At 40.3% G+C, this 14,926-nt stretch overlaps 3 protein-coding genes across 6 annotated transcripts; 2 read left to right on the top strand and 1 right to left on the bottom strand.

The window, feature by feature from the left end:
• Positions 1-114: 114 nt before the first annotated feature.
• TXNL4B (thioredoxin like 4B) lies at positions 115-1,637 on the bottom strand. Its single transcript, XM_040569754.1, has 3 exons — positions 1,412-1,637; positions 921-1,072; positions 115-473 (listed from the first exon to the last, which is right to left on the bottom strand). The coding sequence occupies exons 1-3, from the start codon at positions 1,541-1,543 to the stop codon at positions 308-310; spliced, it is 450 nt and encodes a 149-aa protein (XP_040425688.1). The 5' UTR covers positions 1,544-1,637; the 3' UTR covers positions 115-307.
• Positions 1,638-1,664: 27 nt separating this feature from the next.
• On the top strand, positions 1,665-5,276 carry TRMT10C (tRNA methyltransferase 10C, mitochondrial RNase P subunit). Of its 3 annotated transcripts, XM_040569689.1 has the most exons (3): positions 1,696-1,773; positions 2,834-2,954; positions 3,763-5,276. In XM_040569689.1, exon 3 carries the CDS (start codon positions 3,794-3,796, stop codon positions 5,036-5,038), a length of 1,245 nt encoding a protein of 414 aa, XP_040425623.1. In that variant the 5' UTR covers positions 1,696-1,773; positions 2,834-2,954; positions 3,763-3,793; the 3' UTR covers positions 5,039-5,276. The 3 variants fall into 3 exon arrangements, with proteins under 3 accessions (XP_040425613.1, XP_040425629.1, XP_040425623.1); XM_040569679.1 differs by lacking the exon at positions 2,834-2,954 and having other exon boundaries at positions 1,665-1,773; XM_040569695.1 differs by lacking the exon at positions 2,834-2,954 and having other exon boundaries at positions 1,687-1,769.
• Positions 5,277-5,465: 189 nt separating this feature from the next.
• LOC121075943 (PEST proteolytic signal containing nuclear protein) lies at positions 5,466-14,926 on the top strand. 2 transcript variants are annotated; one of them, XM_040569718.1, is made up of 5 exons: positions 5,466-5,590; positions 9,280-9,500; positions 11,508-11,582; positions 12,117-12,172; positions 13,128-14,926. In XM_040569718.1, exons 1-5 carry the CDS (start codon positions 5,476-5,478, stop codon positions 13,255-13,257), a joined length of 597 nt encoding a protein of 198 aa, XP_040425652.1. In that variant the 5' UTR covers positions 5,466-5,475; the 3' UTR covers positions 13,258-14,926. The 2 variants fall into 2 exon arrangements, with proteins under 2 accessions (XP_040425652.1, XP_040425662.1); XM_040569728.1 differs by lacking the exon at positions 5,466-5,590 and adding an exon at positions 8,901-9,256 and having other exon boundaries at positions 9,332-9,500.

The following is a 14,926-nucleotide window of genomic DNA, read 5'->3' as shown; positions in this document are numbered from 1 at the left end:
AGTTCCTTCAAGAAAATTGCACTGGAGATGCTGTCATTGTGGATGCATGCAACATGTCTGTTCTATAGCTGCCAGTCAGCGTGCAACACAAAGAATAGCCACTTACATGCATTCTACATGTTGAGCACGTAGCTTTATTTACGAGAGAAGCATTAGGTGACAGAACATCTGTCTTCAGAAGGAGACCAATATGATCCTTCAATGCAAATGCTTGAAATGTCCCACAGTGTCAGCAGTTGCTAAAAATGCTCGAAAAGTTATCTAGAGTATCTGCCAGTTTCACAATTCTTTATCTCAGGCCAGCCCATTAAATTCCTTGGTAGAGAAGGTCATATTTAGGAATGTTATTGGGATCAATAGGACTTCTTACAATGAGCTTTCCACGCATTGCTCCACGGTAAATCACTTCAATCAGATCTATAAAGTCTTGCTTTGTTTTGAAGCTTCCTACAAATTTGGTGTGATCTGGAGACCTAAAGATAAGCATAAGATAAAGGCAAAATTATAACGTTAAAGTGTTCAAAGCAAAAACACTTGAAGGTAAGAAAAGCTGTATAATGAAATTAAGGATTCTGACTTGGTCATTCTGAAAGAAACCCACAGTGTCTTTTTGTTTAATGTCAGAGCCAAATCAGGAATATACTGTGACATGACATCCTAAATCCAAAAAGGTGCAACATTGTGTCTAAGATTTTACCCATGCTATTTCTTGCAGTCAGATAAATTTCACAACTGACACATACTTATTGAATTACAGCGTATTTCAAAATACTTTTATGTCCTTCTGCCTTTTCTCAGTTATCTAAAGCAGATGTTGTCAAGATCAGTTTCCAAACATTATGTCCTGTAAACTAGGTAACCCAGAGAGAGACTGTTGGTTATTACAGACATAACAGACAATGTCAGGTAGGATGACATACCCATAATCAACCTTCATATGCTGTCCATTGAAGAAAAATACAGTAGAAGGAATATAACTGATGTCAAAATACTGGGTGTACACGGGAACGTTGTTCACATCCACCAGGTAGATGACTGCCATTTTACTTAGGTCATGAGCTGTCTTTGCAAGCTGAAAAGAGTGAGAAAGGTGACAAATGGATTAAGACACGAGGAAAAAAGGTGGAAAGCTTTATAAAGCCAATTTCCATTACACCTTATCAGTTAAAGCAGGGCTAAAATATCACATTTTCTGCTTCAAACGCTTTGTACACCCACTACGATAACATAAACATCTGCTTAACTTTCAAATGGTTTATGGGATTATTGCATTTTACATTTAATTGTCAGCATGCAAACACTGTCTTCATAAGGCCCCATCTTATCCACAAGCAACACCACGTTCTCTTGTGCACAACAGGTATACCCGTAGAGTTTATTTATTAAAAAAAGGGGGAAAAAACGCTCTTACAATATCGTCGAGCTGCAGACAAACAGCATCGTTATCTCTTCCAAACCGGAGAACCAAAACCTTCTCCGCCACGCTTTTTATCGCCTGATCCACCTCCCTCTTACAGGTCAGCTTGGGCAGCAGAAAACTCATCGTGACAGACCGCAGCTTCCGCAAAAGCCCCCCCTACCGAAGGATTACCAATTAAAAAAAAAAAAAAAAAAAGCGTCAAACTTAAAGCAGCGAGCCAGCCCCTAGCGGGGGGTGAAGAGAGGGACGGACCCTGGCTCCTCCCCAGGCATGCTCTGCCCTTTCCGCTTACGGCGAGCACAAAATGGCGGCGGCCGAGAGCGGTGGCCCTTAGCGACGTGGGGAGGAGGCAGGTGCGGGCCGGGGCGCTGAGGGCTGAGGGGAGGAGGAGGAGGAGGTGGCGGCGGCCTCTTATCGCCCTCATGGCGCCGTGGAAGACTCCTGGGGGGGCTCCGGGGACGCACCGCGGTGCTCGGAGGAGCGCTAGGGGTTTGGCGTGGGCTGCGTTGAAAATTAGGGGGAAGTTGTGTTAAAAAAAATAAATGAGAAAAGCGCTTGCGGTTCTGCAGCTCTAGGTTCTCCAAGAGGTAGTTCAAACGCTGGCAGAATGCTGTAGGTTGAACGTGTAGAAAAATAACTTGGTTGTTATCAAAAGCTGTGATCGAGTGTTCAGATTGTGTAAATCTATCTTTCAGTTTCACTGGAGCTCCAGCAATAGAAGTTAATTGAGGAATCAGTCCCTTGGCTTCTCCAGTTGGATGACAGACATTCTCAGATTATTAATTTTGCTAGGATGTTTAATACTTAAATCTCAAACTACAGACATTTCTATTGTAACACTTCAGTGTTTTCTCTTGACTTCACAGTTAGGTATTTTCGTTTGTTTTATCTTAATAAAAATAGAAAATGAAAACTCAGTCACAAATTTGACAAGTTACAGTATCACAGAATCATTAAGGTTGGAAAAGCCTCCAAGATCATCTGGTTCAACCATCCCCCTACTGCCAGTATCACCCACTATGTTTAAATGCACTCTATTTTTATATAAATGTTTCCTAATAATATGGTCCTCTTTCTGTGGCTCTGCATCTGGCAGGTGTGTGTGTATATATATATATACGTATAAATTCCAAAGTACGTTTAACTTGTTCTTCTGTACATCTGATTATTTTCAGGTGGCAAATTATTGGGGAGATTATGAATTATATTTTCAAAATCTAAAGCCAATTTTTATGTTTTGGCCAAATCATGTTTTTTTCTAACGTCCACTGAATCTTCAGATCTTTCTTAAGTAGGTTTGCATTGGACAACGAAAATACTAAACATTCTTTGGTATTTTTCTTTCTACAAACCTCATACATTTAAGTACAAATGTGTGTGAGATTAATGGGATTGTGGGTTTCCTGTCCTTAGCTTTATGCAGTGACAGTGGCTTCACAGGCAATCCAGCAAAAAGAAAAAAGATGGTCACTTCCTGTACTAGTTCTTTGTTGCTTCATTTTGTCTTTGTTCCAGGAGCTGTCTAGCAAATCAGGTATGGAATCTCATTTGGCTGGGATGATCACACTTTTTTTTTTTTTTTTCCTGTTTTCTTCTTTTCCACCACCTGGTTAGTTGGCTTTAGGATCAATTCACTGACTTGGTTCATAGTGTGGCCACGTGAATGTTTGCACTGCCAAGGGAGCCAGGAACAAGGGCCTCAAGGGCTATGAGCGTCTCTTCACTGGCGGTCTTAGCAAAACTATAGCACTGGTAGTTTCAGTACTTCAGTGACCTGCAATGTGGAAATGCATGGAAGAATTAAAAAAGCAAGTATTAAAGTAAAAAGGAAAAACTTAAGTACCAAAGTTTGCCAATAGACCTTTCTAACACATAATAGAAAGCAAAAATGTGATCTTCTTTGATACAAAGTTATTCCAGAAAATGTTACTAGATGAAGCACCTCATCCATTTTCACAGTGTAGGCAAATTAGACCAGGATGTGTTTTTACAACAATTTCAGACTACATGCGGCATTTTGCTTACGTTTGTAGCAAAGGCTCTTCTTTGTCAAATGATAGGGATAATGGAAATAGATCTCAGGCAATACTTAAAGGTTGACTGCATTTTGAAGTGCAGTAAGTACCACTGTTTTAAGCAGTAGAGATAACCACGTCTATTCATGACAGCACTACATACATCATTTTTATTTAGAAAGAGTAGTAAAGAAATAGTGGAAGCGGGAATTCCTAGTATTCTCCAAGAAGCAAGTTACTGTCTGTTGACATTAATAAGGATGATTATGTGTGTGTTTTCTTCATGACTTCTGACAAGTTTTCTTCACCTCTTATGCTGTTTTGCAGATAAGTGTTTGACCACAGCACGTGTCCAAGTATGCAGTCTGCTAACATGCTTCTGAAAAAGCTTGTAAGATATTCTGTCTTTCCATTTGCTGCACAACATGGGATGAAAAAGGATTTGTTTTCACTCAGTAGAACTCTGATTTTATCACATTGCCTGAAGGAGGACAGTTCACGCAGTTCCTCAGAAAAACTAGATTTAGATGCATGGAAGGAAGTAATGAAATCTGGGTTGCAAGAAGTCAGTGCGACAGCCTCAGAGCCTAAGGAAACTTCCACTTTGGCTGCTGCTCGTGAGATTCTGGAGATGTGGAGGCTAGCTGGTAGATTGGTTCCAGAAAATGTCACTGAAGAACAGCTAAAAACGTTTGTAGAATGTCCTTCCAAGTCAGCCAAAAAGAAGTACTTAAAATTTCTGTATCTTAAAGAACTTTACAAGAAAAATGAGAAAAGAAAGACAGACGAGAGAAAGGAAAGGAGGCTAGAAATGCAGGAGAGCGCTTCAAAAACTGAAGAGCCCAAGAAGAATCAATTTTTATGTTTGTGGGCCAGCTCTATGGATAAAACATACAATTGGAGGGTAGCTCAGTCAATGATCTTTGGCCAACCTCTAGTATTTGACATGTCTTATGAAAAGGATATGTCAGACAGAGAAGTAGCAAATACAGTGAGACAGTTGGTATTGAGTGAAAGTTGCAATCGAAGATCCATGGATCCATTCCACATTCACTTCTGTAACTTCAAAGATGACAGCCTGTATCACAAGGAATTTATCAAACATTATAGAGAAGCATGGGGCAAACTACTTATAACTGTGACAGACCAGTGCTACACAGATATCTTTCCGAAGGATAAGCTTATCTATCTGACCGCTGATTCTCCCAAAGTCATGAAAACTTTCGATCATGACAAAATCTACATTGTCGGGTCTATGGTTGACAAGAGTATAAAAACAGGAGTCTCTTTAGCACAGGCAAAACGTCTGGGGCTGGAGACTGCGGCCCTTCCACTGGAGAAATACTTGCTGTGGAGTAGCGGTGCCAAAAATCTCACACTGGATCAGATGATGCATATTCTGTTAACCCTGAAAGATACTGGAGACTGGAAGAAGGCTCTGGAATTTGTTCCCAAAAGGAAATACTCTGGCTTTGTAAACAAGCCTGTGCATGAATTGAAAACAGCCTTAAACCTGATCAATGTACTTAAACTTCGGAAGAGGCAGGATGAATTACGAAAGCAGTTTGCGAAGAACTACTCCAAGAAGCTAACACGGAAGTAGAATGCTGAGGAAGAAAATGATATTTGCAGGCAAACTGTACCCTCATACGCTCTAGTTTCTGTGGACTTGTGGAACTGTATTTGAGTATTTGTCACTAAAAATGCCTTTGTTAGTCCAACTGAAAGGACCCTGGTGAGGGGTGGGTTTGTAAATTGACCGTGGCATGGGGCAGTTTGAATTTATTTGTACATTGTTGGAATTATGTGAGAGGAAGGAGATAAAATTCACTGTTAAAAGAGCGTGACTCCGTGCAGTTGTGTCGCAGGAGGGCAGGGGAGCGGACTTGCCCCTCAGGGGGCTGCCGTGAAAGGGCAAAGGGAGGCGCTGCGCGCTCTCCCAGGCATGATGACGCCGGAAGTGCGTCACGCCCGCCGCGCCTCGGGGAAGGGGGGGTGTGGGGGGACGTGGCCTCTCCGCGCTCGGCCCGCCCCGCCCCTATGGCCGCGCGGGGTGCGGTGCGCATGCGCGGCGTGGCAGGCGGAGGCGGGGACAAAATGGCGGACGGCCGGGCGGAGGGCGACAAGGCGCGGCGGCCGCAGCAGCCTGCAGGAGGTGAACACGCAGCGCCTCGCCCCGCGGACCCCGGGAGGGGAGGGGGGCTCGGCGGCGGCCACGGGGGGTGGGGGAGCGGAGGGAGCTGCCCCCGGCCGGGCCATGAGGGGACAGGGGCCTGGGCCCGCCACCCGCCCGCCTCAGGGCTGGCCTCGGCCCCTCAGGAGCGGCTGCGCCCGCAGCGTGCTCCTGGAGCGCGGAAACGCCGCAGTTGGGTGGCTTTCTGACAGGAATGCGCTGCCTCGTTCTGCCCTGTGCGCAGATCTCACCCTTGCCACTGGCAAGGGGAAAGAAAACGCCTCAAAATTTGCTTTTAACAGCTGTGGTACTTTTGCAAGTAGAGACACAGTGAATATTCCTTGTGTGCCATTTTAAGCACCTTGGTGGTCTTCTTTTTCGTTTTTGTTTTTTTTTAATTTAATCAATACACAAGTTTTCTGTCTGATTTTATATTATTTCAACCTGAACTTGGATATTCCTGTCTTCTTGTGTACTGCTTATCATCAGTTCTCTTCAAATTTGTAATCATGCTTTTTTTGGTCTTTTTTTTTTCCCCCATCACTTAAAATTGAGAAAATAGCGGCCTTGCAAAGCTAAAGCTTCCCTTTGCTGTTTTTGGTTTAAGTATATCTAGAAACCGGCGGCACTTTTTTGATGAGTTAAAAGATTAAATTAAGCTTGTAAACCAATTAGGGTAGTCTGAACAGTGAATGTCATTTCTGATGATCGCTAAAATATGAATGGTAACACCTGATTTGGGGTAGTTCCTAGACTCTTGAAACTATGGTGTTGTGGATTTTTTGTTGTTGTTTTATTTTGTTTTATACTTTTTACATTCTAGTAATATAATCACTGGACAGCATCACTATGTTAGGTATCCGTACTGTCCTGTGCACTTCTTTGGTGTGCTGGAACATGATCTTAACGAGCTATGGCGCATTGGCCCTAATGAAAGCTGTTATTCACTGATGACTTTTTCAAGCAATTTAAAGTTTATCTTTTGCTAAGTTTTTCCCCCTTAAAGTTAACTTAATTATGACTCTTTAGCGTTTTTATCCCCACTGCATAGTGGTCATGTTCGCACGGACAACATATCCTGTGATGCTCTGCAACAAGCCCTGTTGGTCCTGTCACTTAGACCACCTAGGCGGCGGAGGTTGTCCATTTGCATAGCTTGTTGATACTTACCAGGAAAACTCATCTGTGAAGCAGTGCAGCTTAGGATTACTATGATCCATTAAAAGAGCACTGGTCAGACGAGATCTCAGAATATTAGTGGTGCTTGTGGTAGGTGAAATATGACTACCTTGAGATTTCTAGATTTCTAGGAAATAACAAAAAAGCCTTAATTAAAAAAAAAAAAAAAAGGTCTACCTTGGCTTGGGAAATTAGAGAGACCAGTTTAATGAACGATACACATCTGCATTTATAACTGTTTGCTCTAGAAATAGAATATTTCTAGACGCAACTGTTCCCACACCCTCACAATTGTCCTGAGCTCTTTGTAGCACCTTCAAAGTTGAATTTTTTGTAAGGAAGCAATTTCTTCCATCAGTTTACAGTTTGTCCTAAGCAGAGCCTGTCAGTAGTAGCATTTATAGTTCAGTGGTGATAGAACCTAATTTTGAGACAGGGATTGTTTAACATTTCATTGAGAAGGGTGAGAAAACAGGTGTGGGAGTTGATACATGCAACTCTAGATTATCTTAGACATGGTGTTTTGCTTAGCAGTACTGCAGAATTCACAGTCAAAGCAGTAAACTGTAGTCTACTGCAATTTAAGTTAGCTTCAGGCTGGCATTGGCTTAGGAACCTGGACTGGGCCAGTGTGCCCTGACATCTGGGCTGCTGCGATTGTCATATCTTACAAAGAGGCAAACTTCTAGACCCATGGTTCCCAAACTTTTCAGTCCAGTGTAACTTCTCCCTGCCCTCAAATCACCTTACAGGCTATGGTGTAACTAGATTAGGCTAATAACTTAATATTCTGTTTAATGTGATTTCGTGGACAAGCTGTAAACAGCTTCTCAAAGCACTGCAGAGTGGTGTTTGTAAAACCCTGCTAAGACAGCAGCCAGCACCCAAGGTCACTTGTGTAAATGTTGCCTCTTCTCTTTCGTCTTTATTTGTCACTTCTATGTCTAGAATTTCCGAGTCAAATTTCTAGTGGTGCAGACTAATACTGTTTTTGAATAGAGTGAAGTTAGAGATTTTTATTTCTGTGTGTGTTGTATATATGTTGTATAGTGATCTATCATCTTCCCAAAGGTGAATAATAAATGAATTTTTATTCCAATCACTTATTATCTTGATAACTAGAATAGTGAGGTAGAAAGGGTATATTCTACTGATGAGACAATACTGATGATTTGGGAAATAGCAGAAATATATATATATATGTATATGTATATATAGATGTGGATAGGCAGTAAATGTGCTGTGAATGGGTGCCTGAAAAAAGGCAATATTGAGCAGTTACATGCTTAAACTGCAAGTTAAGGCAATGTTAAGAGAAATTATATATGCCAAATTGAAGGATACTTCTATTTTTCTCATTTCAGTTTCCTCATGTCCCTAGTTTTCCTTTCTCCTGACATGGTTTGCTTCCTTTTTTTCCCCTCAAAACTGCAATCTTGTTGACCCCAAATTCAGACTAGCTTCTCTCCCATTGCTCTGCCTTCTTTATCTGCTTTTTGCTGTTAGAGAGCAGTGCCAAGAAATTTCTTCCCTGGTGGCCTGATTTTGCTCTCTGTGGAGGGTCCTTTTCTCCGTTTCACATGATGAGAAACTGGTGCTAGTTAGAGTTTTTCTTAGTCTGATAGTATGAATGCTTTCCTGTCCATTCTCCAATGCATGCTTTTTTTTTTTCCCCATCTGCTACTGCAGTGATTTGCTTATTGCAGCAGCAGAGAATTGTGTTTTTGCTGAAGTGTTTACTATGTTCACCACGAGTGTTCCAAGGACACCTTTGTGCCTTGGTGTAGCTGAAGAAGCTGTGTCTATAGGAGATGCAAATGTGATTCAAGTCATTTTTCCTCTGTGAATCATTGTTCAGCTACTATGTTTTCTATGACATTGTGCAAAACCAGAAAAGATGAAATCTCTATATATGTTTTTCTAGTGCTGATTCCTTCCTCAAGCAGAGCTTGGCAGATTTATTACAGATGAGATGTGGACAAGCAGTGGCTTGAAACATGGTTGAGACAGCCGGCCTCACTGTAGTCACTTCCATGGTCTTAGAGTTTTGCCAGGCAAGCCTAGAGACTGGCATGGACACGTTTTTGTAAAAGTTTGGTAGAATTAAATTTCACTTAAATTATCTGCTGTAGATTTGGAATTGGGATTCTGATTGTGAAACCTTATCTGTTGCAACTTAAACTCTAAAAAGATTTAGTCATCTACATTTAATTTACTACATGAACTTTGACTTTCATACTAAATAAAGAGGTGGTGCTTCAAGATTGTTTTCCTGGCTTGTACACAAGAAGTTCTTTACAAGTAGTGGAGTGCTTGTGGTTTCTTCTACTCTTTGTATTTTGCTGTCTACTAAATGTACATTGGTGACAATTGCTGTCACTAAAAACACCTAACCTATTGCACTCAAAGTATAATGCTTTATGAGGTTGCTGCTCCCATCAATCTGCTCAGTAAAAATAGCTCATCTTGGTAAGTTGTTTCGACTTCACCAGGACCTGAAGAAGAGGCAGAAAAACCTGTGAAAACTAAGACTGTTTCTTCCAGTAATGGAGGGGAAAGTTCGAGTCGCAGCGCAGAGAAACGGGCAGCTAATGAAGAAGCTGAAGACTTCACCACAAAGCCTGCCCCTGCCAAAATGTCCAAGTTTGGATTTTCCATAGGCAATCAGACAGCAAAGAAGACATCTGCAATATCCATCAAACTAGCAGCAAATGTAAGTTGTCTGAGGGCTTTTAATGTTCAGGAAAGTGAGGTGAAGGGGAAGTACCGTGGGGAGGCTTCCTTGCAGGAGGAAAGTCTTGAATTAAATGCGGGTGACTTCATCTAAGTTTAAGAAAGCATTGCAGGGCCACATACCTATGCATATGTAAGGACTTGCGGGCGATTAATACTGGGTCAGTTGTCTCAGGAAGCGTAGGACTTGATGGAAATTAACTGCAGATCTTTGAACATACAGAATAATTTTGTAATGAGATTGGATAGTCTGGAATGATTTCCTGAGGGAAATGAGGAGACTCGTTAAACTGTTCAAGCCACTTTGAAATGAGAGCTGGGAGCTCTGTTGCACGGGATGCTTAAAGGTGCACAAAAGGAAGTCCTCTCTGAGATGCCCTAATAGGTCATCTTCACTCCAAGGGTTGTATTTTTGCATGGGAAAGTCTAGCTTGTTTTTCATAAATTTGCTTGTTGTTTGCAAGGTCAGTGTGAGTCCTTTATCCTAGTGCACTTTTTTTTAACCTTGTTGAAGAACTTTTTGAAAGCCTATTAAAATAATGTGCAAGCGATGAGACCTCTCTAAGAATTTTCATTCCCTATGTTGTCCAGTAAAGGTTATCCCTGTGCTTGTTTTAATGTGAATCTGATGCTTCTCTTTATTACCAAAGTAGACCTGTACTAGCTCAGGCAAGGACAAGCTAGATGCTGTCTCTACTTAATAAAGTTTATTTATACTTCCCACATCCCACTGTGCTGGGTAGGTTATAAACGCGTCTGGATTCGGTTCAGACTGTAATCATGAAAGGCTTGCACCTGCAGTGCCAGGATTTTACAGATCTGCAAAAAATGAAAAGAGTGGTCTTACTTTCACATGGGAGGGAGAAGTGGGCTGGCAGCATTCTAGGGTATAAATGCAGTCAGGTCAATCAGACTTCGGAAGAATTGACAGAGCTGCCTTCTGAGCTACTAGCAAGCTTTGATTTCTCATGTAGAAAGCTATTTCCAGTGGCAGTAAATTTGGCTCAGGATTTTTGGCTTCCTGCATTTAGTGGGTGACTGACAGTGTACCAGATTTGACAGTGCTGTAACTCAACTGTTTTCCTTTTAGTCATTTCTGTACTTTCTTAGTATGTTACCTGTTCTGTGGAGTCGAAGCTGTAAATAACGACAGAATATTTACACATTATAGGCTGTTGGATGAGCTGTAGGCAGTTGCCTAAGGACTTATCTGCAGTATCAGGTTCCAAAATACGAATGTATACAGAATGATAACCAATGAAGTCAAAATGGAGGAAGCACTGTATATGACTGATTTAGATAAGTGGTAGTACTGTCGCAGCAAGCTGTTAATGATGATTCGACACTTTCTTAGTAGTCTTACAGCAAAGACAGAAGTAACTCAGATGTAAGTAGCCCGATACACTTGAAGTAGAGGAGGGTATTTCTGGAAATCTAAACATCTGTTTTTCAAGGGGCCTTATATTAATCAGGCCTCCATGGTGTGATGCGCAGTGATACTAGTTAAAAAGCATTGGATTATTTTAAGCCAGAGAGCTGTTAAATTGTTAAAAGATGGGAAAGGAAACATATTCAGCTACCTGGCATTAATGGATAAGAAAACTCCAAAGGAATAATGTTAACAGTAGCATAGTAAAACTCTGAACACCACGACTTAATGAAGTCCTGGTTTAATTGTTCATGTCATGCAGCAGAGGCTGTGTACCCCTGCGGTGTGCTAGGAAGTTGAGATTCGCTTGTTGTAGAATTGTAATCTGAGAAGGCTCAATCAGCTTTTCAGAGAGGATCTTGCACAAATGAGAAGCCGTTTTCCCTTTCGTTGGAGAGAAACCTTGACCTGTTTGATTAAATCAAAAATACTTTTCCCCCTTGTTGCCCCCATCAGTTTCAATGAAAATGTTTGACTTTAACAGATTATTTAAAATGCAAAGGGGAGCTTTTTTTGAATTGGTAGACTTACTTTCCTTGTGCATTTCATCTCTTTCAGAAGCCTAAAGAGCCCGTTCCAACCCTTGCTCCAAAAACACTTTCTGTAGCAGCGGCTTTCAATGAAGATGAAGATGTGAGTAATAAGCCAGTGATTGACACAACTTCGAGTCCCGTTGGTGTAGGTTAGAGTTAGGCAGAGACCAGTGGGTCATTCAAGTTTTTTACATAATGGTGGAAACTTTCAGCTTAGAAACATCTCTTGTTTTTCTGTTTAAGTATGTACAATTTTGTAGCACTGTGTTGGTTCAAGAAATCATTAAATGTACTGATAACTTCTCCCTGAAAATGAAACATACATAATTCAAATTTAATGGTTGCTTTCTCTGGGCTTGATTTAAAAAAAAAAAAAAAAAAAAAAAAGGGGGGGGGTGGAGCTAGAGAGAAGTCATGCTCCTTCTAGTTCGAGTGTTTTGTTGTTGTGTTGCTGCTCCTTCTTACACAGAGATGATCAAAGGAATTTGTACTTGTTACTTTCTGTAACCTTGTAGAATCTGTGTTTTTGTTCTAAATCAAATGACTTTCCTGCGGGACTGTATTCCCCATATTATCACTGAAATGTTCAAAAGATGGCAGCCAGGCACACTCTAAACTCCTTTTTCCTTTGTAGAGTGAACCAGAAGAAATGCCTCCAGAAGCTAAGATGCGCATGAAGAATATTGGAAGGTAGGTCAGCTGTGGCTTGGAGAAGGGTGAGCACATGAGAGTTTCTTCAGCTCAGGTCAGATCTTTCAAATGGTTTACAATTACAGAAAGATGGAATAGGTTCAAAAGTTTTTCTTCAGACAGAAGAAAATTATATCTAAAGTTTCAGCTGTAGATTGAATTGTACATTTATATTTGCACTTTGGATCATACTTGCTGCCTTCTTTCTGAAGAAGAAATTGATTCTGTATTAAACAGAAACTAGTTCGCTTCTTGGAGAGTGAGTATTAGTCAAGAGTTGCAAACTGCAAGTCTTCCTGCTTGCATCTAAACTTTATATCTTTCTAGTTCCCCATTTTATGAATTGCCCTGAAATAATGTAGTCTGCTCAGATTTTTTTAAACCCACGCAAGAAAAAGATGAACATTATGTCTTTTAGAGGGAAGAATAATAACTGGTGTACTTTTGAAATAAATGTATATTATTCTTTTGCTTGACACACATTTGAGACACAGTAGGGCCAATCTTAAAGTAAATATGGATGCTTCCAGAGAAAGCCTCACTTAAATGAGGGATGAATTTGGGGCATATATATTTTAAAGAGTCTACCATAATAGACTGCTTTTAAAGTCAGTCCCCTGAAGGCTTACTGCTGCTCAGTGGATTTTTTTCTACAATAGCAGACTTGCATTTTTATTTTTTAGCCCTTAAAACAGATTCTTCACTGCTAGCAGCAGTTACTGCCGCTTCCTCTGCTGCCCCATCTCATTGCTCTCTTGGTGTACCACAGACAGATGAGTTCTGTGGCCAATTAACAGTTGCCAATAACAAGGACTCCTGATGTAACTGAAAGAAGATATGTGTGGTAGTTCCTGGCAGCAGGCTGGGCATGAAACCAATGTTTTCCATGTCCTGTTGCACCGATTACTACAGTTAAATTGACTCTCTCAGCAGATACTGTTTTTGCTTTTCACAGGGATACACCAACCTCAGCAGGACCAAATTCCTTCAATAAAGGAAAGCATGGGTTTTCTGACAACCAGAAGCTATGGGAACGAAATATAAAGTCTCATCTTGGAAATATCCATGACCAAGAAAATAACTAAATGATGTGGATTGAGGTTTGGGGGGAGGGGAGGGTATAACATTAAAGGAACAGTTTCCTTTTTTAAGAATGGTATAAGACTATCTTTGGAGCCACTTTTTTAAGATTTTGAGTGGTACACTAATAACTGAGTTTGAAATTAGAGGTAATTTATGTTTTGTATACAGATTTCAAGGCATTTGCTAATTTTGTAGTTCCATGTGATTAGTTTCAAAAGGTTACAGATAATAAAGAAATTGGAGTGGTACCTTTTTAAGATTTTTTTTTTTTGTCAGCGATTAAGGTGGATGAAAAAGGTTACTGTCTCTTTAATCAGGTTAACATTGAATGCTCTTGCATTCTCACTTCTGGCTCCCTCTTCCTAACAGGAGAAACAGTTGGCTCCTGGGAATACCGATAAAGAGTGAGCATTGTTTGTGCTAGAAGTGTTACTGGACTATTAATTTGAATATGAACTTAAACAGGAAACATTAAGAATCTAGACTTTTTTTTCTCCCTACAGTTAACTTTTTGTTTAGTCTCTGCAAACTAGGAATTATGTTGCTCTGAGTGGCTCTGGTAACTTAGCTCTAATTTTGTTTAAAACTTCATGTAGGATGTGTTACATTCTGTGGCTTGTTTCATCCTAAGGAAATGGGCCTTGTCTGTATATTAGATACAGTCTGTAAAGAATATTCACTACAAAGATAAATCAGTATTTTCAGTGTGCTCCTCTTAAATCATTAGCCTTGAGTAGTGCTTGTTAGCATTTCCTTGTGAATTAAATAGAGACTAATAATAAAAGCAGTAATTAGTGATACACAAAAGCCACCACCAAAAAGACAAGATAATGTACATTAAGCTTCCCATTTGGTTGAAATATTTTTCTTTACTATGCCTAGAAGGAGTAAAAGCCACACCAAAAATCAGTAACTCACTGCTTAAGTATGAAAAATCTAAGATGCACTTTCCCTGTCTTGCCATTTAAAACAAAATGCCTTGATGCCTGTGACTTCAGTGGACACTATCAGGTTAAAAAAAAATGTTGTTTTTGCAGTCCTAATGCTCCTAGGAAGTGTCAGCTTCAGAAATAACTTGCTCTCTTTCTGTCTGTCTGCCTTTTGCAGTAATTCTGAACAATGATACTGGCATGGTCACTGTAATTTCCTAGCTTGCGTACTGCAGAACAGTACTGAAAGATTTTAAACCTGCTGAGGACTGTCTAAACTTCAGTCTAATTTGGATTTAATAGTTTTAAAACATTTTGCTAGCAGAACTGTTTGCTTAAAAATAATGAAAACTGACAACAATGACAACAAACACCTGCAGAAACTTAAGGTTCTTTCTAGACTCAAATACCTGATAGTGTCAACAACTCAATTCATTTCAGCCAGGAACTGGTTGTAGAATTCAATACGTTAATTGCTTTCATTCTGTCTCTAAAGCCTCTCTTCATGCTAGAGTTAAAACTGCAAGAGCAGAAAGGAAAGTGCATCTTCAAGTGTATTTTTTTATTTCATTTTAGGAAAGCTCTGACCACTTAGACTTTTGAGTTTGTACGTTCTAAAAAATATTTTTTGTATTTTTGTATTGTATGTGTAATCTTTTTTCTTTGAAGTCTGATGCAGTTGAATACCTGTAACTATTTTCTTTAAAAGCCTTGTTATAAACGTAACATAAAAATGTATACA

Source organism: Cygnus olor, chromosome 1, assembly GCF_009769625.2.
Source record: "Cygnus olor isolate bCygOlo1 chromosome 1, bCygOlo1.pri.v2, whole genome shotgun sequence".
In the NCBI taxonomy this organism is placed as follows: domain Eukaryota; kingdom Metazoa; phylum Chordata; class Aves; order Anseriformes; family Anatidae; genus Cygnus; species Cygnus olor.
This window is presented reverse-complemented; position numbering and strand designations above follow the sequence as displayed.

What these genes read in the sequence shown, in the direction of transcription:
- TRMT10C (XM_040569679.1), top strand. Translation starts at nt 3,794, where the DNA reads ATGCAGTCTGCTAACATGCTTCTGAAAAAGCTTGTAAGATATTCTGTC.
- TXNL4B (XM_040569754.1), bottom strand. Translation starts at nt 1,543, where the DNA reads ATGAGTTTTCTGCTGCCCAAGCTGACCTGTAAGAGGGAGGTGGATCAG. An exon ending in GTCTGCAGCTCGACGATATT is followed by an intron (nt 1,073 to 1,411) that starts GTAAGAGCGTTT and finishes CACTCTTTTCAG; the next exon opens with CTTGCAAAGACAGCTCATGA. An exon ending in CATATGAAGGTTGATTATGG is followed by an intron (nt 474 to 920) that starts GTATGTCATCCT and finishes GCTTATCTTTAG; the next exon opens with GTCTCCAGATCACACCAAAT.
- LOC121075943 (XM_040569718.1), top strand. Translation starts at nt 5,476, where the DNA reads ATGGCCGCGCGGGGTGCGGTGCGCATGCGCGGCGTGGCAGGCGGAGGC. An exon ending in CCATCAAACTAGCAGCAAAT is followed by an intron (nt 9,501 to 11,507) that starts GTAAGTTGTCTG and finishes CATCTCTTTCAG; the next exon opens with AAGCCTAAAGAGCCCGTTCC. An exon ending in CGCATGAAGAATATTGGAAG is followed by an intron (nt 12,173 to 13,127) that starts GTAGGTCAGCTG and finishes TGCTTTTCACAG; the next exon opens with GGATACACCAACCTCAGCAG.